Source organism: Myotis myotis, unplaced genomic scaffold (genome assembly GCF_014108235.1).
Source record: "Myotis myotis isolate mMyoMyo1 unplaced genomic scaffold, mMyoMyo1.p scaffold_m19_p_8, whole genome shotgun sequence".
Taxonomy (NCBI): Eukaryota; Metazoa; Chordata; class Mammalia; order Chiroptera; family Vespertilionidae; genus Myotis; species Myotis myotis.
In genome coordinates, this window is record NW_023416390.1 from 48,988,836 (window position 1) to 49,016,201 (window position 27,366).

General features: G+C 41.4%; 1 protein-coding gene across 1 annotated transcript in view; it reads left to right on the forward strand.

Annotated features, from left to right (window-relative positions):
* STK39 (serine/threonine kinase 39) overlaps nucleotides 1–27,366 on the forward strand; it is a 271,030-nt gene that overhangs the window by 207,513 nt on the left and 36,151 nt on the right. The window contains exons 15-16 of the mRNA XM_036319707.1: nucleotides 4,264–4,316; nucleotides 8,574–8,642. Of these exons, the coding sequence (XP_036175600.1) occupies nucleotides 4,264–4,316; nucleotides 8,574–8,642 (122 nt within the window). The remainder of the gene's footprint in view (nucleotides 1–4,263; nucleotides 4,317–8,573; nucleotides 8,643–27,366) is intronic.

The following is a 27,366-nucleotide window of genomic DNA, read 5'->3' on the forward strand; positions in this document are numbered from 1 at the left end:
AGTTTTTAATGTTTCCTCTATGTAATTATACAGACTTAGTTTCTGGCCTTAAATCATCATACCTATTTTCAGCTTCCCTGAAATCAAGGGTACCCTGTGCCATATCAATTAAAGCAAAAGTACTTTCAATTAAAGGTGTTAAGTATGAGTCTGAAAAGATTAATTCTTCATAAAAGGATGACCTTCAGTAGTTAGATGCAATTAGGCATTTTTCCAACTATATTTCATCCTGATGGGGCAAGTCGACTACTCACAATCAATCACTGTGATCTTTTCAGAGGTGGGTATTTTAGGTTCAGAGTTATAAAAGAATGACTTGACTAGGCAACCTCTATACCTTGAGCTAGAGAAGATGTAGATAAGAGATTGTGGGTGTTGGATACTACTTTTGTGGTATTAACATTGAAAGAATCAGGGTATTCTAAGTACCGTTCTTACACATGCCTTCTTATGGCCAAAAGTAATGTTTTCTTCTGAACAAAATAATTTAGATAAGACTGATCAAAGGACAGAGAAGAAAGGAACAGTGACATGAATTAGCATCAAACCAGATTCCTTTTCATCTTTTTATTCTTCTGTCAGTTCAGGAGGAAATCACTCTAAACACTTGCTTTCCTGTGGCCCTTTTTTCTTGGGTAGTTTTAGTTCTAATTCAACCTTTGCTGATATTCAGCACACAAAACCAAGGTTATTAGATAAATGAATGCTTGCTGATCTTTTTATGGTAACGTAAAGTCTTGGGGGATATTTTTTTTTCTTAAAAGCAAAAGGAATTGAGCATTTCTATATGTACAAGGTATTTTCAATATAGAATTCTTGGTCCTTACCCTGCCACTCATTAAATTTGTATACTTGGAAACGCCTTGAACATACCTAAAAGCTGGAAAACAAGTAATATCTGATTGGTGTACCTCAAAGGTTGATTGTTGGATAAAGTGAGATTTGATTAATGAGATTCGATCAGTTGTTTCTAAAAGTGGGGTCACAGGACCCCACTAAGGGTCCTTGAGATCCTTTCAGGGAGCCCATGAGGTTAAAACTATTTTTATGATAATATTAAGATATTATCCGCTCTTGTCACTCTCATTCTTTCTCACTTGTACAGTGAAATTTCTCAGCGGCTGGCTACGTGATATGGCATATATAAGAGCCAGCTGTCTTAAGCCAGATGTTACAGAGGTTTACAAAATAGAAAACAATGCACTCTTTTCACTGATTTGTTTTTCTTTTGGAAAGCAATTTTCATAAAAACGTTTTACATTAACATGTGATGAGTTAATGTCATTTTCAAATAAAATAATACATATTTTAAATTTTATCAGTTTCAATTTCCAGTACGCTAGATCTTGATATATATAATCAACACAAACAAGAGCTCATTAGGGGTCTTTAATACATTTTAAAAATGGAAAGGGCTTCTAAGACTATAAAGTATGAGACCTGCTGATGTATGTGGAAGCACTATGGAAATGTGTGGTGGCTTCAGTAGTTTATTAAGAAAACCCAGGCTGTGTAAACAATCCAACATGTAAGCGGCCTTCCCACTGCCCACACTGATGCTCATGGCACATGACACCTCCAGGGTGGAGCTGCTTATCCCAGGGTACCACATGATCTCTGGGCCATCTACAGTAGTCTGCAATTTCCTGTGTCTGTCATGTGTCTATTCTTTTAGAGAGTTCAAAATTTTCACAGTGTTCAGTTTCTCAGGAGGTCCGAAAGGAAGCCCAGCTGGCCCTGCCGGTGTTGTTCAGTGGTTAAAATGTCATGCACTGAAAGGTTGCGGGTTCTGTTCCTGGTCAAGGACATGTACCTGGGTTGCAGGTTCAATTCCTGGCCCCAGTCCAGGTGCCTGCAGGAGGCAACCATCGATGGGTCTCTTTCATATCTATCTCTCTCTCTCTCTCTCTCTCTCTCTCTCTCTCTCTCTCTCTCTCTCTCTCTCTCTCTCTCTCTCCTCCCTCTCTCTCTCTGTCTTCCCTCCCTCCCTTCCTTCCATTCTGTCTAAAAATCAATGATAAACATATCCTCGGGTGAGGATTAACAACAACAAAAAGAAGCACAGCTGTAGGAATTTCTGGTGTCCCCTAGTCCCATTCTATCTCTGAGTAGAGTAGCGATAAAGTTAAAATTGGGGACGCCTGAGAGGAGATGCAAATTTGTTCAATGCTCTTGTCCGTGGCCTGCGCTTGGGCATCCCTTGGCTTTTTTGACTCCTTACTTCTCTGCTTGTGGAAAGGTGTTAGACGTGGGCCAGCTTCTCTAGGCATTGGGAGAAGGGCTTTCTCTCAGTCCGTACTGGACCAAGGAGGCCTTTGCTGTCTTTCTGGCCTCCTTGCATTTAGTTCAATGGGATGTGGTAGGACATAAAGAACCAAGATCAGGATAAGGACCAAAACAGCCCAGAGATGGCTGGTGTCATCATGATTTGAGCACTGTACATAGAGACCAGGGGATAGTTACCAGAGTTTTAGGGGACCACAGCTGGAGTGCTAAACAGGATTTGATCACATTCAGGGCACGGGAAGGTCAGTGTTTAGGGATGTTTAGTAATCAAGCTATTTCTGTCTCTGTTTTACACTCTTGATGGCTGAGCAAGTAGTTGAGTACTTACAAACATTACTATTTCATATTTTGTACTGCAGTTTTTTAAGGTGTTTTTATTTAATTTAGCATCTGTTGAGTTAGTCATAACAATCTTAGGACATTTTAAAACCATTCTAATTTATTGCTCACTGCGGCTTATCATTATTTGAAATTAATATAAATGGAAAACTCATTTATTTACTTGTTTCATATTTCCCCAGTGTCACTTAATTTTTTGATTGAGTATATATATAGGGTGGGGAAAAAGTAGCTTTACAGTTGTTTATGTAGAAAATAATACAGTAATCCTCTATAATAAAGAGGTGATATGCAAATTGACTGTCACACCCTCATAAAGATGGCTGCCGACGACCAGGCCAGCAGGGGGGTTAGTGAGGGACGACCAAACGACTGAACAGCAGGCTGCATGGGGTGACCAGGCCAGCGGAGGGGCCATGAGGGGCGACCAGGCCAGCAGGGGGGACAGTTGGGGGTAACCAGGCCAGCAGGGGTGGCAGTTAGGGGTGACCAGGCCAGCAGAGGGTGGCAGTTGGGAGCAACCAGGCTGGGAGGAGGGGGCAGTAAGAGGTGACCAAGTGAGGGGTGACTAGGCCAGTGGGGGTGGACAGTTGGGGGTGACCAGGACGGCAGTGGGGGGCATTTAGGGGCAACCAGGCCAGCAAAGGGGGCAGTTAGGAGCAACCAGGCCAGCAGGGAGGGGGCAGTTGGGGGAGACCTGGCCGGCAGCAGGAGTTAGTTAGGGGCAACCAGGCCAGCACGCAGAGGCAGTGAGGGGCAGTCAGGCCAGTGTGGGGGGGGCAGTTAGGGGCAACCAGGCAGGCAGGCAGGTGAGTGATTAGGAGCCAGCGGTCGAGGATTGTGAAAGGGATTGTGCCAAAACCGGCAGTCGGACATCCCCCGAGGGGTACCGGATTGGAGAGGGTGCAGGCTGGGCTGAAGGAACCCCACCCCTCCTGTGCATGAATTTCGTGCACTGGACCTCTAGTTAATAAATAATAATAAAAGAATAAACTCTGTGTTTCATGAACTCACAACTGTAAACCTACTTTTATCCCACCCTGTGTGTATATGTTATAGTTTATGTATTTTATATTTCCTTAAATAGGGTTTTATATATTCAGTGGGTAATTTCACAACATTCAGGTCCCCTCTGTTTAGATTAAAAAAATATAACCACGGAATATGTACCTTACTCTGGGCATTTTGTTGTATGATTTAATGTATAGTGCTGTCATGAACTTCAGTGTCACACCTATCTTGTCTGTTTCACTTTTTAGAAAGTTGATACAATACTATTTTCTCAGAAAAATATGAAAAATGTATTGAATATCATTCTAAACTAAAAGCTTCTGAAATTTTCTATTATGAAATTATATCTAAGGTTACTAATTTAGTGTAGATTTATTAAATGAATGTTTTATTTTTGGAATTTTGTGATATGAATGGGTTTCTATAAGGTAAATTCAACCAATTAAATAAATATCTTCCTTTATTATTGACATAACTATCACTTTCAGTTAAGGAAGTATTTAGAGGTAACCTGAGACTGTAAAACGCTATCTACATGTTAGCAGCATCTTGTAAAAATTGTAATACATTTACTTTGATTAAACTCTACTTATTAGATTTTAATGTGCTATATGTTATTTATTTCAGAAATTCCAGAAAGGAACTTAATGATATACGATTTGAGTTTACTCCAGGAAGAGGTGAGTTTTAATTGAAATTATTATCTTATTGCTACAAAGAACGTTTCAAAAATTAATTACAAGCACATGTTTATAATTTGCTATTCAAAAATGCTTTCTCTAAAAACAAAGGAAGGAATGAATGAGGGAGGGAGGGAAGGAAAGACTTATGATAATTTTAGGGACTCCAAATGGGACCAATATTTTTTTATATTTATTAAATTAGTTGGGATGACATTGGTCCACATGAATATATACCAGTAAGTTTCAGGTGTTGGTTTCTATGTTACGTGATCTGCATACTGCACCGTTTGCCTACCACCATATATTAGGACCCCCTTCTCTTCCCACGCCTTCCCACTATAATCACCACACTACTATTTGCTGAACCACTATTGACTACATGAATTCCAGTGACATGTGCTACGTGTGTGTGTGTGTGTGTGTGTGTGTGTGTGTGTGTGTGTAAATTAAGCATATTAGCTCAGTCATGAAATGAAGTAGTGGCATGCTGATGCAGGGTCTAAAGAATATTATTATGGGAGCATTGAGGATCATATAGCAGTTCTGATGAGGGTTGAGCAGCAAACAGTGATACCATGCTTGGCCTCTGTACTCAGTTCAGTCTACACAAAGCCTGTGTTGGGGAGTGTCTATGGCCTCTGTTTGCTGCAGCATAATTGGTAAGCTCACAAAAAATTAAAAAGTCTTGTACTTCTAGGTTTGCAAAATTTTACCAAATACACTTTATTTATTAATCAATCACAGTTTACATGGAGATCTTATACACAGGATAAAAATAGTATTATTAGCTTATATACAATGTGTTCCCAAAAATGTATACATACTTTAAAAGCTGAAAATATAATTACATTTAAGTTCAGAGTTTAAAAACACTGCCAGCAAACAAAATATGTTCCTGTGCCACACACGGTCTGGACTCACTGCCTCTGATCTCTGGTTCATGTAAGCACAGAGATCTAATGATTCCTTTCATATTTAAATTAAAATAACGTTTGAAGAACCTTTTACAAACTAATGTAACTAAGGCCCTAATGAATTTGCTCATTGATCTCTCTGGGAACATCCATCTTTGACAATTTATGACTCAGTCTGTGAAATTGTATGGTGCCGGTTTCTGTTATAAAAAAAAATTGTTATAATATAAAAATATTGACCAGTCAATGCATTGATAAAATCTGGTAATTTCATAATCAGTGTTTCAAATACAGTAGGTAAAAGAACAGATTCTTATTTTTTTTTTAAATATATTTTATTGATTTTTCACAGAGAGGAAGGGAGAGAGATAGAAAGTTAGAAACATCGATGAGAGAGAAACATCGATCAGCTGCCTCCTGCACATCTCCCACCGGGGATGTGCCCGCAACCCAGGTACATGCCCTTGACCGGAATCGAACCTGGGACCTTTCAGTCCACAGGCCGACGCTCTATCCCCTGAGCCAAACCGGTTTCGGCCAGATTCTTATTTTAAGGTTTGTTCTTTCCAACTGATTGTTTTAAATCGAAGATGGCCATAAAAATCAATTTTAATTGAAAGAGCTAACAAAGAAGTGAATTTCTGAGTGGAGGATGTTTGCGGATGAGACAGCCCTATGAGCACTCCCTGGCTTTGTGTGCTGGCGTTGGCAGCCTCTTTTGTCATAGTTAGGTCAAGAGTCTTGGCTTCTACTGCCCAGACAGAAACCATAGCGTTGGCTTCTAGATGATGACTGACCTTCCCTGGGCAGTGAGCACAGGCCTGTTAGTAACGGAAACACCGTGGATATATCGCTGTACCTCTGATTGCTGATGCTGCCTGCGTTTCAGACGTTGTCTGCACTACCTCTGTGCGTGCACACGACAGGTGTGCCATGTCTGGACGGTATACACACACAGATGTGTACCTATGGCTAGAATATATAACACGAACATATCCAATAGTCTCTGTCCTCCTTTGAGGGTAAGCCCTTTGTATTCATTATGCTGCCCTATGCTCTGGAAACCAGAGCATACATGATTAGTTAACTTGTTTACACATCAGGAATGTTAAGCAGCTTAAAGAAACATAAATTACCATTTACCTTCCTGTTTCTGTTCTAACTATTACTGATATATTACTTATGTGCATACAAAATAACTGCTTAATGGCACACACACAAACACGGAACATGTCCATTTTTGGCTAGCCAGCACAATCTGCTAGCTATTTTAATATGACTCGTTTGGGACCCAGGAGTTCTGAAACTAGTAGATGATGCTGTACACTTTAACTACTTGTGAATGCCATTTGCTCAGGTTCTGTTAAGTGCTAGCCCTCAATGTGACTTCGACTGTTCCCATTTTTAACTGCATTCTGTGATTATAGCTCCTTACTCAAGTGCAGATTTTTACTTTAGAGATGATGGTAACACATTCAGATGCCTCAGCAGATGATTAGTCAATCTATAATAATAAAAGCATAATATGCAAATCGACCAAACAGCTGAACAGTGTGGAACAACCATCCAGACGACCTTCCAGACTAAGCCGGGGCTGGGAGGGCCGAGGCAGCCGGGACTGCGAAGGCCTACTCTTGCATGAATTTCACGTATCGGGCCTCTAGTAGAAATATAATGAATGACTGCTGTGTGCCTTAGTAAGCCCTTTAATTCATTAGGCTTCTTTTCTTGAAGTTTCCGGGTGCATCCAGGAAGCTGGAGATGGTGAGGCTGCCTGTTCTAGCCGGCTTCATAAAGCCAAGTCACCTTCAGAGTGGAACCTTTCGTTAGCTGCTCTGCCCGAGGTTTCATGGAAGGGGATCATTTTATTCCTAAAAGAATTGTATAAGGTATTTTCCAGCAGTAAGGACAAGGTCCAAGATAAGCCCACCTGATATGGAACTTTATAGTTCAGTAAGATTTCTATGTATTTATTTTTTATTTCCATTTTATTTCATTCATCATGAAATAGGATGAGTGAAATGATAGAATACCACAATTTCTTGGAAGTACGTAGAATGTACATTGGCTACCAAATTTTTATTAACATTTGGGAATTCAGGTGATGCATGAAAGAAGAAAGAGTGCACGAGTGTAAGATGTGTTTTGATGACCTTTGCTGTTCCATCATCAGCACAGTTTTATTTTTTGAGTTAATTACTATGTGTCAGACACCAGGCTGAGCCCTTTAAAGCCCAAGAATTTTGAAAGATCATTGTGCCTCAAATTACTTGATTGCATGGGCATGCATACACACCCATTCACACAATTGCAATATCTAAAACACAGATTTACAAGGAAACACTGTCTTTGTGTAAGGCAGTCTGTGTCATAGCAAACTGCAGTTCAGTTTAGATGTTTGCTTGATTCAGCAGCTGTGCTTGCACATTTTCCCTGACTTTAGAAGACATTAAAAGTCAAAAGTCCATCTGCGTTGCTACCGCTACTGAGCTGGTTTCTTTTTATCCACCTACACAGTTCCTGGTGTTTGTGAGAATATAAGAAGGCCATGGGGATCACATCATCTCCCATAAAAAACATCGGGGTTCATAATGGTTCTTTTGAGCACATTGCAAATCTAGTTTCTCTTTACAAGGTCTTCAAGCAGACTTCTCACATTTATCATGTTCATTCATAGCCTTTCAATTAAGTAATTTCAGCCATATTTACTTGCTATAGCCTGTTCAGTCTCATCTTTATAAGACTGCGAACTCCTGACACTTATCACTGAGAAATATATTCTTTTATTCAACCACATTTTCTAAAAAAATGAATCTGTTGCTATCAAGTGATCAGTGTCATGTTAAAGGAGTTTCTTAAATAGCTCATCTTATAGTCCAACAAACTCATAGGATGTTTGTACCAAATATAAGGTTGTACCAAATGCTACCTTTTCAGCCTTTGCCATAAATTCTGACTGAATAGCTACTAATGATAGAAAAGGATTGATGCTGGCTGGAACTGACCTCGGGAAGAAGGAAGAGCAGTGCCATAGGGACCAGCTATGAGAGAAAATCTAGAGGTGCATTTCAGGATTAATTTAGAGGTGCACTTGAGGATTAATTAAGACAGTAGCCAAAGGGCAAGAGAAATGAAACAATAATTTTGTGTAACTTCTGTTGAATAAATAACACGATGCAAGTACATGGCAGGGATTTTTTTTCCTCCTGATAGAATCTGAATTGTTGAATTAAAACACATGTGAGTAATTTTTGTAAATTAAAAAAATATATTTTACGTTGTACTGGATTGCTGATTTTTGTTGTTGTTACTGACACATATTCATTTCCTATTTGGACAGATACAGCAGATGGCGTTTCTCAGGAGCTCTTCTCTGCTGGCTTGGTTGATGGCCATGATGTAGTTATAGGTAAATCACTTTTTAGTATGCAGTGTCATTTTGTTGATATATCACATGGAAATGCATTTAGAAGCAAAGTTTTCATAAAGGTATAATGTATTCTATGCTTTTTGAAAATTTCTTTTTGCGTTCTCATATTTTATGTGAAGGACGTACATTTAAGAGTCATTTAATTTTCTTTTTTAAAAACTCCTTTATGTCCTTCTGTCCCATTTATCTGGATGTGATTTAGCCAATAAGGAATGTCACTTGTTGGAAACATAACAAAGAACTCAGAAGTAAGACCCAAAAGTCCATGACAACAAAAATACAAGGCTATAAATTCTGTGCTCCAAAGTATGGGGACCTCTGGGTCCTTTTATGAGAGTTTCTCTGTTCTTTTTTTGGACAGAGTTTTAATACGCTTAGATGTTAGGTTTTTTCAGTCCTTAGCAAGATTCTTCATAAAGTCTTAAGGTTGGACTTAAAGATCATGCAGGCTGGTTCTGTGTAGACAAGGAAGCAAATTCCTAAAGTGATGAATGGTTTATCCAGGGCCATATTGCTGGGTTGTGGCAGGCCCACTTCACTTTGAAACTAGGGCTCTTTCTGCCACTTTTAGAATCAAAAGACAGCTCCATGGAAACAGAGAAGCCTGCTAAACAACAGATACAGGATGGGAGCAAAAAATGACAGGTGGCCTCCTGACAAGGCGACGGAGGCAGAAAGGCTGTAAGAGACAGACACTGCCTTCTAAGAAAACGTACAGCCTGATTCCACCTAGGGCGAGGGTGACTACCTCCACATTCCTCAGCAAATTCTTAGTTACGAAGATTTTATAATTCAGCCTCTGGCCGGGTATTCAAAATGATGTTCCTAAGTAATCCAGATGACTTAACATTATATTAAGGTAAATTATGACATTATATTAATTTTATTGTTAATTATAATAACATATTAGAGAAATATGTAATATGATAAAACTTTCTTCAAAAATATTCAAATCAAAACCAATGCTTGAAATGACTTGGGCCTTTTAAATGATATGTTTTAACTAAGAAGCATCACTTCCCCAATATGAAATATGTGATTGAGAGGGAGCTTGAAGCAGAGATACTCACCTATCACAATAATTTCTTCCTATGAACTCTCTTACATAGATCATTATAAAATGAACTAGAGGCCCGATGCATGGGATTTGTGCACTGGTTGGGGGTGTGGCCTGTGGGGATTGGCCCGCTGTGGGAGCGCCACTCATCCTGGTCAGCCAAACGGCTGTGGACCCACCCTCTGAGCAGCTGCTCCCCTCTGTGGGAGTGCACTGACCACCAGGGGGCAGCTTCTGTGTTACCTTCATAGCAACTGGTCGTTCTGCCGTTCAGATGCTGGGCTTTTATTATACAGTCCTTGGGTTACGACAGACTCGACATATGTCGTTTCGTGGTTATGTCGCTATCTCCCATTTATTATGTAAAAAAAAGTTCCGTCATTTCAACGTATGTACATATGTGCTTTATGTTTTTTATTATTTATATACCACAAGTAAAGGTCAGGAATTGTTATCTTTCTTTTTAATTTTTTTTTACTGTTTTATTTAATTACTGCTGTGTATGTGCTCCATGTGAGTGACGTAGGTGCTTACATAGGTGGGTTCTGACTTACGGTGAAAATTGCGTTGCGTTGCGCTGTAGGAACGGATCTCTGATGTAACCCTAGGATCTACTGTATAGGATGATTTTGTTTAAATCCGAGTAACTGGGTTTTTAGTGGAATGTTAGAATTCTGGCTAAAGAATCAGTTTCTAATATATTATTGATATACAAATAGTAGTTCATAAATGTAAGAATACATAAATATCTTTTTAATTAGAAAAATTAAGCTTTTTTCCTATTATATGTGAAGTGTACACATGATTTCACAAAGAAGCTCTGATTCTTCTACCAAGTGGTGCATAGGTATTTTATTTATTTATTTTTTTTTTAAAAAAAATATTTGTATTGATTTCAGAGAGGGAGGGAAAAGTAGAGAGATAGAAACATCAGTGATGAGAGAGAGTCATCAATCAGTTGCCTCCTGCACACCCCACATGGGGGCTCAAGCCCGCAACCTGGGCATGTGCCCTTGACTGAAATTGAACCTGGGACCCTTCAGTCTGCAGGCCGACACTTTATCCATAGAGCCAATCCAGCTAGGGCTAGGTGATAGGTATTTTAAAGGAAAGCATTTATGTGTATCTCCTTATGTATTCTTTCTTTCACACTTTCCTTTAAAATCTTGTGAAGGCTCATGGCCAACAGAGTTTTTAGCTAAGTTTTCTGAGCTGGGTAAAAAGGTCAGTTCAACTTTGGCATCTATGATAAATTTCATATCAGAGTTCTTTATGTTAATAGTTCCTAGGTAAATTAATACATGAAAATAATAATCAAAAAAACCTTTTTTAAAACACCTATTAATGTCTCCTATTGGGCAAGAAGTCAAGGGTCAAATGATCTTTTGATTTGAGTTGATTCTGGCAGGTGTTTGGAACATGGAGAATAAAAGAGATTTGTGAAAAGATACTAGGTGACATCTTTGTCTAAGCATGGTCTTGCTTTAGGTACTACAGTGAAATTTAGTGTTCTCTCTTTTGCCTCATGCTCAGCTGACTCAAGGGGATATTTTAGTTGCTGAGGGTTTTTTGTTGTGGTGGTGGTTGTTGGGTATTTTTAATTTTTATTAAAGTAGAGCTGACATACAATATTAGTTTCAGGTGTACAACATAGTGATTCAGTGTTTATATACCTTGCACTGTGATCACCACAAGTAGAGTAACCATCACTCACCATCATGCAAAGTTTTTATGATACTATTGGCTATATTCCCTATGCTGTACATTGTAAATGTGTATCCTATCTAATAAAGAGGGAATATGCTAATTGACCCTCACACTGTCGCAAAGATGGCAGCGCCCACAGCTAAAAGGAGGGAATATGCTAATTGACTGTCCCACCCTCAAAGATGGCGGCGCCCACAGCCAGAAGATGGCGGTGCCCAGTCCCCTCAGCCCTGCTGGAGCAGCAGGTGCATGGCAAGGCCAGGCCCGCCCCTAGGTGAGCACGGCAGCTCGGCAGCTCCGCACACCTGCCTCCAGAGTCCCCCAGTCCCCTCAGCCCCCCAACTGCCCACGGCCAGCCTGAGGCACAGGCAAGCCTCGGATGGCAGCTGCCCAGCCGCTCAGGGCCGCCTGAGACTCAAGTAACCAGGGCCTGCCGAGGCTTGCGCTGCTGGCAGTGGCAGCAGCAGAGGTGTGATGGGGGTGTCGCCTTCCCCTGATCGCTGGGTCGCCTCCCGCCCTTGAGGGCTCCCGGACTGAGAGGGGGCAGGCTGGGCTGAGGGACCTCCCCCCTCCAATGCATGAATTTTCATGCACCGGGCCTCTAGTTTATTTTATAACTGGAAGTTTGTACCTGTTATTCCCCTTGACTTCTTCACCCACCTCTTCCCCTCCTCTCTAGCGAACATTAGTTTCTTCTCCGTATCTATGAGTCTGTTTTGTTTGTTTTTTAGATTCCCTTTACAACAGTAGGTTTACAATTGTGAATACATGAAACAAAGAGTTTATTATTGTATTATTACTTATTTGTTATTGTATTATTTTCCATACAAACAACTGTAAACCTACTTTTGCCCCATCCTGTATAAGTGAAGCTATGTGGTATTTGTCTTTCTCTGTCTGACCTATTTCACTTAATGTAATACTTTCTGGGTTTATCAGTGTTGTCACAAATGGCAATATTTCATTCTTTTTTATGCTGAGTAATATTTCCTTATCTATACATACGTATAGCATACATATATGTGTGTATGTATGGATATATACACTCCTTTGTTCACTGCAGCATTATTTACAGTAACCAAGATATGGAAACAATCTAGGTACCCATCACATCATCTATTTCCATTCACATATTGATGCACACCTAGGTTGCTTCCATACCTTGGCTATTGTAAATAATGCTGCATGAACATAGGAATGCATATATCTCTTTAAAATCATGTTTTTGTTTTCTTTTAAAAGTGAAATTGCTGGATCATGGTAGTTCTATTTTTAATTTTTGAGGAACCTCCATACTGTTTTTCATAGTATCTGCCCCAGTTTACAATCCCATCAATAGTGCATGAAGGTTCTCTTTTATCCACCTCCTCGCCAATACTTATTATTTGTTGACTTTTTTATAATAGTCATTCTGAGGTACGAGGTGATATCTCATTGTGGTTTTGATTTGCATTTTCCTGATGATTAGTGATCTTGAGCATCTTTTCATATATTTATTGGCCATTGGTATATCTTCTGTGAAGTTATTTATTCAGATCTTCTGCCCATTTTTTAATTTAATTGTTTTTTGCTATTGAGTTGTATGAGTTTTTTAATAGACTTTGGATAATAATCCCTTATTGGATGTATGATTTGCAAATATTCCATTCAGTAGGCCTTTTGTTATTGTTGTTTTTGATGGTTTCCTTCACTGTGCAAAAGCTTTTTAGTTTGATGCAGAAATCTGTTGCATTTCTATACACTAATAACAAATTATCTGAAAGAGAAATTAGGAAAATAATTCCATTTAGAGTTACATCAAAAAGACTAAAATACTTAGGAACAAATTTAACCAAAGACGTAAAAAAACCTGTGCTCTGAAAACTGTAAGACATGGATGAAAGGAATTAAAGATGACACAAATAAATGGAAGGATATACCAAGTTCATGGACTGGAATGATCTTCCAAAGCATTCTATAGATTAAATGCAATCCCTATCAAAATACCAATGGCATTTTTTTTTTCAGTGAACTAGAAAAAATAACCTTAAAATTTATATGAAACCACAAAAGATCCCTATAGCCAAAGTAATCTTGAAAAAGAACAAAGTCAGAGGTATCATAGTCTTTGATTTCAAACTGTGCTAAAATTTATAATCAAAGCACTATAGTAATGGCACAAAAACAGACACATAGATCAATGGAACAGAAATAAGAGCTCAGAAATAAACTCACATTTATATCATCAATTAATCTACGACAAAGGAGGCAATAATATGCAATGGGGAAATGACAGTCTCTTCAATAAGTGGTGTTGGGAAAACTGAGCAGATACATGCAAAAAATGAAACTGGACCACATTCTTATACAATATACAAAAAAGTAAACTCAAAATGGATTAAAAATTTATATGTAAGACTTGGAACCATAAAACTCCTAGTAGAAAACAAAGAATAAACTCTGACATAGGTCTTAGCAATATTTTGGGGGGGGTTATGTCTCCCCTGATATGGGCAACAAAAATAAATTGGTTATTGAGTTTTTTAAAGGTGGGAATTCAGACATACTTCATGAACAACTAATTGAGTGTGTTTTCAATATAGTACCAGAAAGCTATTTTCCATGATTTTATTTAGTCATTCTTCCTAAGTTTTTTTTTCTTTTTTATATTGCTTCCCTCCCCCCACTTCTTAGATCTAAACTCTATAATGTTGGAGTCAGACCGAGTATGTGGTCTGCCTTATTGAGTAGGATTGTCGATACCTTATAGGGATATCACACCTAAGAGTTACAAATAACATTTGTATATTTCATTGATCATCACATCAGTTCTATAAGGTATAGATTATTTTTCATCAGTATTTTATGGATGAAAAAGGGAGGTGAAAAGTTTTTGAGGTATTGGAACTTGTCATGGTCCTTTAACTTAAATCTTTTTATTCCAAGCTCGAGTATCACCCTGACATTCTCTGTACAATTAATTTGATGCCTTCAGCCTTGAAAAACAGATCCAGGTAAATTTAAGTAATGGTTGCTTTTGTGTCTCCTGGAAAAAAAAAAAAAAAGAAAGCTTGTGTCCTTCCTTACGTGATATTCCTGCATCAGTAGACAAACAGATAAAACATATTCAATTCTGTCTCCTCTAACCTCTCAGCAATTCTTTGCTCCCTCCCTTATTGTGTATTTCTCTGTTACTGAATTTGTCCCACCAGCATATGAATATATTTTTATTTCTCACATTTTGAAAAAAGCCCCCTCCTGCCTCACTTCAATTCTTTTCCTACCATTGTCTTTTGAACCCATTCTAGTTAGCTAACCTCCTCAAAAGAATTGCTTGCCCCTCCTGCTCACTTCAATTCTTTTCCCACCATTGTCTTTTGAACCCATTCTAGTCAGCCCTTTGTCCTCCCATCTTCACACCATTTTTTCTTTCAAAGCCATATCTGGGTAAAGCACTGCCTGGCAGATGACATGGCACATGCAAAGGTGAGGCTAGAGCAGAGGAAGAAGTTAGGCGGCCTGTGAATGACGGCCACACCCCTAAATCCAGTGGTTAATTCTTGGTTCTTATCTCACTTGACTGTCAGCAGCATTGGGCATAGTTGACAATGCCCTCCTCCATGATAAGTTTTTTCATTTGATTTTTAAGACTTTATTCTCTCTTTGTTCTCCCATCATTCTGGTGTTTTTTTCTCAACCTTTTTTGTTGATTCCTTCTCATTTATATGACCTCTGAATGTTGACCTGTTCAATGACTCTTTCCTTACATCTCCTCTTTTCTCTAATCACTTACTCCTTGACAGTCCCCTCTAGTTTCATGGTATTAATTGCCTTCCATTCTCTATCTCCCAAATTTACATCTCTATGCAGTCCTCTCTTTTGAATCCCAGTCTCATATCCAGCTTGCTTTTTGGTGTTCTCACTTCGAAGGCTAATAGGCATCTGGATTTAATGAACATCTCCTGACTTGCCAGTCCAGTAGCCTTGCACTCTAAGCTGATGGTAGCTCCATCTTCTCAGGTGCTCCAGTCAAAAGCCTAAGAGCTGTCTTTAACTTTTCTTTCTCTTTTACCTGAAATCCAGCTTATCTGAATGTACCCATGGCCCAGCCATTGCTCACCACCTTGCTTCCTATCCTATTTGCAGCCCCTCTCATCTCTCAGCTGAATTATTGCATTCATCTCTTCACTGGTCTCCCTGCTTCTCTTCCTGCCTCCCTTCAGCCTGTTCTCCCCTCAGCAGCCAGGTAAAGAGTTAAGTCACATACATAAGACCACATGTTTTGATTCCATTTATATGAAATGACCAGAATATGGAAACCCATAGAATCAGAAAGTAGATTAGTGGTTGCCAGGGCCTGTGGGACAGGTGGGAAAGGGAAGTGACCGCTAATTGGTGTGGGTTTCTTTTGGGGATGATGAAAACGTTCTAGAATTCGAAATGGTGATGGTTATACAACCTTCTGACTATACTAAAAACCAGTGAATTGTGAATTCACTGGTGAGGATGAATTTTATGACATGTGAATTATATCTCAAGAAAAGTAAGCCAGATCACATTATTGCTTTAAATAAAACTCTGATGGCTTTCCATCCCCTGCATCATCGGTCCCCTGTCACTCCTCAGACCTCCTTCCTCTCTTCTACTCTCCCCCTTGCTCATTCTACCCCATCCACACTGGCTTTGTACTTCCTATTACTTCTGCAGTTTGCTTCTTCTCCCTGTGTATCTCCTAGGGCTGAAATTCTGCCCCTCAAAGGGGCCTTCCCTGACCAGGCCAGTTACAATTGCAATACACCCCCAACTTTACCCGCCTCCCTTCCTTTATTATTTTTCCTACTCTCTCCCCATCGAATAGGCTATATGTTTCATTTATTTTATTAACTATACTGGGTTTTCCCTTGAGAATAATTTTCTTGAAGGCTAGTATTTTTATCTGCTTTGTTAACTGCTAATGTTCCCATTGCCCCAAACTGCATCCCCCATAGTAGGCACTCATAAACACTTGCTAGAGATAAATTCCATTTTGAAATATACAGATATCTCATAATATTTACTTTAAAAACAGATTTGGAATATAGGATTCCATTATTTTAATAATCTCACTTTTGAGAGTACAGGATTCAAGTAGCATTTTATAAATATGAAATCCATTCACTTGACAAAGGCTGTCCATGAAAAAGTCCAGTTCAGCTTAGAAAGTTAGCTTATAAAGATTTCAGTGATTTCTTGTATGTTCATTTTTTTTCAACTTCCATAGTATAAAACAAATAACATCGAAGTAGATTTAAAAAAATTTTTTTCAGAATTTTCTCTTGAATTGGAGTAAATGCTTAAAGGCAACATGAAAGACCTGATAAAAGCAATAGGATGTGTTAAAGAGCAGTGAATGTTATGACTTTTACTATACTGTAGCAAATGTTACAAAAAAATCTTCGATGCCTAGCTCCAGGCAGAGTTTGGATTGAGAAGGACCTGGATTGAGAAGGACCTGGTGCTGTGACATAGAGATGGCTTTTATGCAGAAGCAGAGCCACATAGAAATTCAATGCTGTGTTTTTAGATTGTGTGGGGCCAAAAAATAATAATTTTCCTCCTGCCTGCTCAGTTTCTCTAGCTAATAGTGAGATTAACAGGAGAAAATGTCCGAAGTTTATTATAAGAATACACGCTCAGGGGCGCCATAAGAATGAGACCCAAAATACATTGGGCAGTTGAGGCTTGTGTGTCATCTGGACACAAGAGAAAAAGGGGGTAGGGTCTGAGATCTCAAAGGGGAAATAGGCAGTTTACAGGTAGCCCACACTGAGCTGAGCACGTGGTTAAACAAGTCCCCGCTAGGCAGCCCAGAGACAGAGGGAAGCTGGGGTCAGTCTAGCCAAGGGGCCTCTGCTCGGACCCTTCCTGGATGATGCTAAGGTGAATAAGCTGACTCCTCTCCCGGGGCAGGCCTTTCCATCTCTCTCTTAGGAGGAAACGGGGAGGGTTAAAGGTTCTTTCTGGGTCTTTTCTTTTGTCATAACCAGCTTAACATCAATGTCCCAAAAGGCACATTTGGGGGAGGCAAAACTTTAGTATCCTTTAACTGAAATAATAAACCCCTTCCGTTGTGTTGAAGTGCAGCACTACCTTATGCCTTGTTATAAAATGAAAACAGATAAGGTGGGTAAGACCTCCTGGGTGGGTGTGGGTTTTAAAAAAAATCAGTTAACTTTGCAAGATGCAAAATTTGATGCTATGCATGCATAAATTTACTTATCTTGCCTGGCTGGGATGACTGACAGATGGAAATAGACCAATCTGAGTCCCCATTCCAGTTGTTTCAACGAGGGACCCCAAGGATGGCTGATACAGGGAGGCAGCAGAAAAAACTTATTTTCTTTGCCTCCCAGTGAAAGAACACCAATCAGAAGTTTTCTCTGCCATAGAGAGACAAGGGAGAAAGGAAACAAACTCATGTACAAAAGACAAGCATAGTTCTGAATTCTGTTCAGACCTTGTGATATGCACCTGATATTTTTGAGTCTCTCTTGAGTAAATGTTAGAACTTCAGCAAAAGAAGGAACACCATAGGTGTTTCCTAGTTGCCTGGACTGCTCACTAGTTCCTACAAAGTTGCTGAGGTCCCATCAGCAATGCCCCATCCAGGGACCAGGGTGCTGCAGTGAGTGAAGGGAGGAAACGATGCTGCTTGGCAGCCAACTTCCTGAGAAGTGCCTACCAACTGCTCTTTGCTCAGTTTTTATATCAGCATTTTCTGGCTTTGTATCAACATATGTCTATTTTTTTCCCTTCAAGTGGAATTTAGAGCCAGATGTTGGCATTTCTGTTTCCTAAGAAAGGAACTGTTTTTGCATTCATTTGTATAATTTTCCTTTGATGGATTTGGAGGCTAGCTGACTAGTTATCACAGCACCAGGAGCTGATATGAGCTACAGATATTCTCATACACCCTGTCAGTAGGCTCATGACATTGTCCCTGTCCTTGATGTACTCATTTCATGAACGTGGACAATCCTGTTCAATACTTGCCTGCCTTTCAAGAGTCATCATAAGTGCCACCTCCATGAAGCCCTCCTTGATGCTCGCCCTCGCCAACAGATTCTGGAGAACGTTTTTCCTTGTCTTGAATGACAGAGAGTTGTATTTTTACCATTTTTTAGTGACACGTGGCTTCATCTTGCTGTACTTCCTGGTAGTCTTCTCTCTGTGTGGAGTTCGAGGGCACCTTTAGAGCAAGACTGTCTTCTATTTTATTCTATACTCTACAATTCTTGCCACACACAGGTGCTTAGTAATTATGCCCATGCATAAATGAATACATTTATTTCTGTTTAGCAAATTAAACACTGGAATAGTTCATGAACTGATAATTTGGACAATACAATATTATTATACCCTCTCCATGATTGACTTTTTTCTCTCTCTCTGCCCCTCTTTTCCTTCCTTCTTCCTTCCCTCCCTCCCTCCTTCCCTTTTTCCCTTTCCTTCCTCCCTCCCTCCCTCCCTCCCTCCCTCCCTCCCTCCCTCCCTCCCTCCCTCCCTCCCTCCCTCCCTCCCAGATTGACTTGAATCCTGCCTCTTGGGAAGGAATTGTGGTTGGTCTAAAAGCCCCTGTCCTCTAGGGCTTGCTGAGGTGACAGTGTTTGTCTCAAAGCATGGACTGTGAGGTGCCTGAACCAGAAGCTCATCGTGGGCCCTTATTAAATGTGCCCACTTCTGGGTTCCAGCCCAGAGCTGCAGAGTCTGGAGTCTTGGGCATAAAGTCGGGAAATTTGCATTTTAAATATGCATCTTTGTGATTCTCATACATAGTAGATTTTCTATGGCCACTTCTTTAGTGTCTGCTTGCAGTAAACTTGGGAGACTTAGTTCATTTTATCATCTTTCTAATTTCCTTTGGTTTTTCTGCTTTGATTCTCTTCTCACTTTGGGAGTTTGTTTTAAAACTGTGCCAGTTAACTTTTTAAAATCGCGTGTGTCTAAGTGGTGAAGATGAGTGGAAGAGCATCATCACTGGTATAAAGTTTTACCAAACTGAGCCAGTAGAGTTTTTATCAGAACTACTGTTGCTGCTCAGGGTGCAGCAGACCCTGCAGGTAGCCTTCAGCATTTACATCCTATATAATAAAAGCCTAATATGCAAATGGTCCCTTTGGGCGGTCTTTCGACTGCTCACTATGACGTGTGCTGACCAGCAGGGGTTGGCGTGGATCATGGCAGGCGTCGCCGGCTCTGGCAGTGGGCCGCTGCCGGCCCTAATGGGCCCCGATGAGAACGGGACCGCGGCGAGATGGTGGAGCAGGTGAGCGGGCAGTACCAGGCCAAGGTGGGTGTGAGTGGGTGCCCAATTGCCCCGCTTATCACCCTGAAGACAGCAACTAGCGGCAGCGGTCAGGGGTGGGGCCACTGCCCGGCTCCTAGGTGCTGAGGGAGCCAGGTGGGGGGCCTGGCCCCGTTCGATTGTCCCGCAGGTGGGATGGTAAAGCAAGTGAGGGGATGGTGCCAGGCCAAGGTGGGGTGCCAGGCAGGGCTGCGAGGCTGGGGGCACGAGCTGGGGCCCAGTCCCCACAGGCCACTCCAAGGGACCCCACCCGTGCACGAATTTGTGCACCAGGCCGCTAGTTTCTGTATAACAGCAAACTGTCTTCAGGCTCCAACAACTTCTCATATCTTCTCCACCTGGTGTCCAAGGAGGTCCAGTCCCTGGCAGAGGGACTCAGACACAACAGTTGTTGTAGTAGAGCGGGATTCAAGGAGTGAGTACTCCCACAATTGCTCCAATGATCAGGGTCAAGGAAAAACTTACGCCCCAACAAATGGTGCAGGGGGCAAGAATCAAGGACTAAGTACTCCAACAATAGGAGGAACTTACTCCCTAACACTGGGTTTAGACAGGCTCAGGATTAGTTGAATGATATCAATAAATACAGTCCAGTGATTCCTGATTAAAAGTTGTCTGTATGATGATTTAATAGTCCAGGGAACTAGGACCTAGAAATGGCTTGGGAGCTCTTGACTCATTACTTTCCTTATCTATTTTTAGCAGAAATAAATATTGAACAGTTTAATAAAGCACAAGGTTACCATTTTCAAAAATGTGCCACTGCTCCTGGTTTTCCAAATATCTTTATTTCTTTAAAAGTGTCTTTATTTAGGTATTTATTCCCTAAATAAGAAGTTGTAATGTTAATTTTAATATTAAAAATTAGTATACAAAAATTATTTTTAAATATTTACAAATGATAACCTGCACTATCTATAATAACAAAAGTGTAAAAGTGTAATATGCAAATCGACCGAACAGCAGAATGACCATCCAGACGACCTTCCAGACGACCATGCTATGGCACGCACTGGCGCCAGGACAGCCAAGGTGTGTGCAATGCAATTGGTTGGAGGGGGCCCACCATCATCCCAGGATCACCCTGCAGAGGGAGGCCCAGGCCACCCTCTGTGAGGCAATCGATCACAGAGCCCCAGCCGGGTGGGCGGGGCCTCCCTCTGCAGGGCAATCATTCTGGGGGCCCCACGATCAATCACCCCACAGAGGGAGGCCCAGGCCAGCCAAGCAATCACACCTCACACCTGTTGCCCGCAGAGGGAGGCGACTGGTGGCAGAGGGGAAGAGCCGCACAGATGGCAAGCAGTGGTGGGGGCAGGGCCAGCTGCCAGCATCTGGGGGAAGGAAAGCCCCAATAGTCCCTGATCACCAGCCAGGCCTAGGGACCCTACCTGAGGGGTTCCGGATTGCGAGAGGGCGCAGGCCGGACTGAGGGACACACCCCCCAACCCCCCACTCGGGGAACGAATTTCGTACACTGGGCCTCTAGTCTAATATAAAAATGCCATGTATGACTTGCACTTCTAGATGAATTAAATTGGTTGAACTCTTTTGAGAGGTAGTAGAATTACACACACTGTTGCTATTTAAATAGCCAAAGAGCTGTTTGCACTGTGGAATGCTGGGGACAAGGCCGGAATAAATGTGCAGAGAGCTAGCTTGCTCTCCTAGGCGAATGTGCACGCTCATTCTCTCTCTCTCTCTCTCTCTCTCTCTCTCTCTCTCTCTCTCTCTCTCTCTCTCTTCTCAGCATTAAATTGAAATTAATGGTCTATGGGTTAATATATGTTTAAGTTTATTCAATTGCATCAGACAGACAGACTTGCAATCTGGGGACTTGCAATACTCCCTTGTCCCCCAAGAAAACAATTTACTAACAAGCCATGTCAGAAGCCAAAATGAGCCGCCCACTCCTGTGACTAAATCCACTGCCTGCCACAGCCACCCCTGTGCTTCCTTATCTGCCAATTCTAGTGGAAAATGATCGGCTATTCAGACAAAAGTTGGCAGAATTGTTAATAAAGACATTCTGATTTGAGGGGAGGGGGCAGAATGGGACAATTCAAAATTACCTTTAAAAATATGGGCAAATGTTATTTCCAGGAAGTTCTAAAAAGCATAAAATAACATCTGTAATTTCCCCAAAGATGTTCTCAGTTTCTGTTACATGATTATGAATCAGAGCTGCAGTAAACCACTCTGTAAGCCCTGATTTTCTAATTAACTTAAGTTGGGACTTACGAATCCTCTTTAAGACATTGCTACAGCTAGACTCCCGTTTAGATCTATATTTAATTTCACTGACGTGAAACTAGAGGCAGCTAGTAGATTAGTCTTAGCTATTCACTGTCAGTAGAGTCTTGCTTTTTTCAAGTTCGTTGAATTCTTCTTTTTAATGTGTTCATCTTTCTTTTAACTCTGGAATCAGATATGCCTTAAGATTGCACTCAATCTAGCCAACTTTCTAACTATTGAATTACAGTAAGCCCCAGATTACTGGTCCCTGTTTGTAACAGAGAATATCTTTCCAGTGGAAGCAAAGTAGGTTTACTGTGCTAAAGGAAACCTAGTCTTTGTGATAGTACACATTTTTCTAACACCACCAGGCATGGAGGATTGAAATTAAATGGCTCTTTTCCTGATAGTATTCTCCATTAGAAGATTGATCTGTCTTTGGCTATAGTGCATGCTTACATGTGTGCATGTGTTTACCCACTTTAGAAGTCTCTGGGCTTACATGAATTTAACTATTCTATCAATAGTACAATATTGTAGATGTAAGTAGATGTCCAGTTGTGCTTATTAATAGATTGATAGATATAATCCCAAACCAGATCTCTCTGCCACTTGTTTTTTTTTGCACACTATTAGGAGAGATAAAAGATAAGTCACTGCCTCCTCCTGATTTCTTATATGACAGAAAGCAGAACTCCCTGTCTACCCAATCAAAATATTTTAGAGTAAATAAACAAAATCAGGTCAACATTTTTGATGCAATATGGGCTTATCACTATTTTTGGCTTCATGTTTCATTATAATCTTAAATTTGATCCTATATCTTGCATTTGGTTACCATTTTTAAAAAACAAAGAGGCCCTTTTTGCCAACCCTAAGAAATTTAGTTCTAATTTTGCACTCCTTCACTTTAGCATCCCAAAGGTTATATAAGAATGCGTTCACCCCCAATTTGTTTTAAGACACGGAGAGACCCTGAATGGCCTCCCAGTTGAGAAACATGTCCCTTTCAGCAGGCTTACATTTCTCCATTGTATCATCAATGTTTGTGTCCGATTTTGTTGTTGAGCTAATGTTTTCGAAGTACCCTCTATACTGTGAAAGTCATAGCAAGCATTCCTTGAAAGCTTGTGTTCTGGAGGATCCCATGTCTGATGAGCAGTAGAACTACCTGCAGGAATTTGCAGTCAGGAAAGCATTTGAATAGCCGTGCGTGCAGACTCTTGGCCCTGGCTGCACACCCCTCTGGCCAGAGTACACTAAAGCAGAAAGTGGAGAAAGAGAAGGAGCTGTCCATTAAACTTGGCAGGCAGATTTTTTTTTTTTGTCCAATTCTTTAATAGCAAATGGCCTTAATCTTCACCGCAGGGAACTTGGTCAGCCATAAGAGGTTTGTTAGTTGAAATGAGAGTATCAGATTCAAAGTATCTTCGCAGTAATAGACCCCAGGAGGGCTAATTTATAACAGATTTTGAGACTGCTTGCCAGTTTGTGATTGTTAGCTGAGTCTTTAGAAACTCAATATTCTCATGACTCATTTCTTCATTGGATGGTTGGATCCCGGATCAGAATTCTACTGCACTTTCTCGTGACACTGATATGCCGGGTCAGAGGGACAGAAAAAGGCTTGCGACTTGCTGAGGCACCAGCCTTGCTGTCCTTCCCTATGAGCTGACTATTAAACCCTCACATATCATTCACACTGTTTTGCTTCTAATGCTTGTAGTTGTCCATGGAACTGAGAGATAAGGCAAGAATGGCATGCACTGGAAATTTAACATCTCGTAGAAAGGTAGAATACAGATTAGGGGACTTGATTTGGACAGCACTACTCTTGGGAAGCATAAAAATGCTATAGGTTATTCTAACGGGCTTCGCGGCTGCTGGCACGGTAGGCTTGCTGGAGCGCTCAGGTTTTCTTTCCAAAAATGTTGGCTTTTATATTTAGTGTTTATGAAAATTATAATTAGGTAAGGAATGGGCATGAGAAATTAATTTTTGTTACTCTTTTCAGAGTGGATTTTTTTAAATGTCAAAAATACGGAACTCTGCACTTAATATAGCTCTGAACAGTGGTTTTATATGCTTAATTAGCAATAGTTAAATATAACAGCTAAGGCTTTTTGACATAATCTGAAATATTCATGCAGTTCAAATGTCTGCCGACTAAATGGTTCTCAGCCAATTATAACAGCTGCTCCCCTGGGTTATCACTGGGTGTCCCTACAGGGATGTGTCCCAGGGGTCCGAGAGCCACTTTGTCAGTGCTGGGTACCGTGCGGTGGGCTCACTGGCTCCCCTCTGCTCCCTGCCCAAGAGACTGCCTGAAAAATGCTCGCCAGCATCACCAGCCAGCATGGGGCCTAGTGCCCACACAGCGGTGCTGCCTGCAGAGGGCCCAGGGTACTTCCTGTTTAGTGGGCCAGAGTGGTACTTGCTCCACGCAGAAGCGGGGAGAAGGGCCTTCGACCACACTTTGTCATCCAGGCCCTGAAGCTGCCCTACTCCATTTATTCAGGAATGAAGCATCCGGTCTGCTCTGTGCTGGGTGCACCCAGTGAACTGAGCAGACAGGCTTCTTACCTCCAGGAAGCTCCCAGTCTCGCAGGAGGAACAGCCATCAGGCAAGCTGATTCACAGGTGCAACTGACATTACAAATAGTGAGAAGTGCTCTAAAGCAGTGGTCGCCAGCCTTTTGGACCTCACGGACCACCGTTTGGCGACCGCTGCTGTCAGGGAAAAGCAAAGTGCAATGAAGAACGCAGTAATAAACAAGGGCCCTCAGGTAGACTCAAGAGCAGGGCCACCCCTCTGAGAGAGAAGCACCTGAGTGAAGTCTCCGGTTCAGCCTGGCCATGCTGGGCAAGGCCTACAGCTTGTGTGAAGATGGTGGACTTTGTGAAAGGTGACCCGTGTGGCCAGAACAGGTGAAGGAGGGTGACATGAACTAAGGCCAGGCTGGATGCAGGGGCCAGAGAGTGCAGGGCCTTATAAATAGCCACCTACCATAACGCCTTGTGAAAACAGAATCCTAATCATTCAATGTTGATTGAGTCTCTATGTAGATAAAGCACAAATCTTGCACCTTCCCTGCCCTTTTGCAATTAAATAAGGCAAGTGGATGCTTCCCTTCGCCTCATTTATTCTGCAGAGTCGAAATATGCAGTTTATGTGGACTCAGACTCTTCTGCTGCCTCTGGCTTGATCCTCATTTGACTCAGGGGAGCAGGACCACAGGACAGGACAGTGGGCCTGGGAGACTTGAGAAATAAAAGCCAAAATGGTGCTTCCACGTACCAAGTTGCTTTAAATTCGGGGGCATTGAAAGTGACTTGTAACTTAATGTTTGGGGACCAGGAGAACTTTAGCGATACCTTCCAGTAATTTTGAATCCAGTTATTCTATCAAAAGGAAACTAGGATTCCTAGAAAAGACAAGATTTGGACACTAATTGCAGGCATTTCTTTATATTAATTGGTAACCAAACGGACTTCACAAATGTTCCCAAAGAAGGTGAAGTGTATTTTCCACTTCATAATATTGCCTCATTCTCATACAAATTGTGGTGCGGGTTCAGGTAACACTTGCCATTTCAAATTCATCAATTGCAATTGAATTTAGTGAATTTTCTTTCAGGGACTAAGACTCTAATTACCCAAATTAAAGTAGCCATTCAAGTGGCCTCCAGTTCAGAACGCAGGCCTAGTACACCAGGTCCTCTTGGCTAACCTGCCTTCCTGTGAACTGGACGTAGAGCTGGGACAGTGCTCTCTCACAGAAATGATCTCTAGAGTGTCGGTAAACTGGCAAAGCTCCCCGGCAGTGCTGGTCATTGCTTTTTCTTCCCTCCCCTTACTGGCTTTATTCTCTCTGCACTATTTCTTTCTAGGAGGAAAACTTTCCAAACTCTGAGGAGTAGAGGTCAATAAAAAAGTGAATGGCATAGAAATTACCCTACAGGACTCTACATAAGCTCTATTACTACACAGGCTCCTTCAACTGACATCTCCTGAAATTCTTTAACTGATTTCAGATTGATTGGTTAGTGGTCAATTTTAGCAGAATCATTTTTATGTGCCTCTTGAGTGGCCACGTGGCTTTCCACATTGTTCACTGCTTTTTGTGATTAAACTGATAGAACATCCCCATCTTATTTATTAGAATCTCAAACTCTAGGACCTCGAGGTGGAGAAGGAGTGCTGCCTTTTGGATCAGATGCAGGTTCAGACCCCCACTCTGCTCTGACAGCCAATGGATGACTTTGGAGGTTTCCTCTTCTTCTCACGCCTTCTTCACCCAGGAGTGACCCACTTAGAGAGTTGCCTTCTGAATGTTGATTACCTGCAGTGGTTATTGTGATGGCAGGGCTCTGAGAGGCGCCCAGAAAGTGGTAGTTATTTCCTCTTTCTACTTGGGAGGCAATCCATCTGGCCTCCCGTCAAATAGAAGACATCTTTTGTGAAATACCAGGCAGAGAATGGAAGGCAGCCTGAGGTTTCCTCCAATAAAATGCGACTCAGGTCCCTTGCGGGAGTGGAGGTGGAAACTCCACCTGGGAAGAATGACTTGAGCACTGTGTCCTTGGGATTGACCTTATGTCCCTCTGCCACCTCCGTGCTAGCAGTGGGTGTCACCTTCTCCAGTGACTGCTCTGGCCCAAGCAGTGCTGGTACAGAAACAGTGACATGAAAACAGACGCTCAGGGATAGGTAACTAGGTCATTGGTCCTACCAAAGAGTTTACTGTGTTCAGCCTGGAGTTTTCTGCCTGCTTCCCCGTGGCTGAAATTACCCTTTTCTACTGCCTGTGAGGATGCTGAACATGTGTGTACTGTTTGGCCCAAGAAGAGAGGTCCAGAGAGAAATGGGAATTCCTGCCCTGGCCAGTGTTTCTCAGTGGTTAGAGTGTCAGCCTGCTCACTGAAGGGTCGTGGGTGGATTCGATTCCAGTCAAGGGCGTGCGTATACCTGGGTTGCAGGTTTGATTGCCGGCTCTGATCAGGCAACTAATAGATGTGTCTCTCTCACATCGATGTTTCTTTATCTCTCTCTCCTTCCCTCTCTTCCACTCTCTCTAAAAAAATTAAAGGGGAAAATATACTCTGGTGAGGATTAAACCCCTCCCCCCCCAAAAAAAGAAGGGAATTTCCTTGTCCTCCTGAGGCTCACCTTTTGAGCTCCAGTTCCATAGCCAATGATCTACCTCTTTCTCACCTTTGGCATGCTAATTCCATCACCAAAAACCTCCCTCCTTTTTTGACACTTGACAACAGGAATGTCTGTTAGCTTTAGCGGGAGTTTACACCCCTTCTCAAGGAAGCTCACATTTTTTCCCATGGCAGTGTGACCGTGCTCATCGGCCTCACCAGGCCAACCCAGAC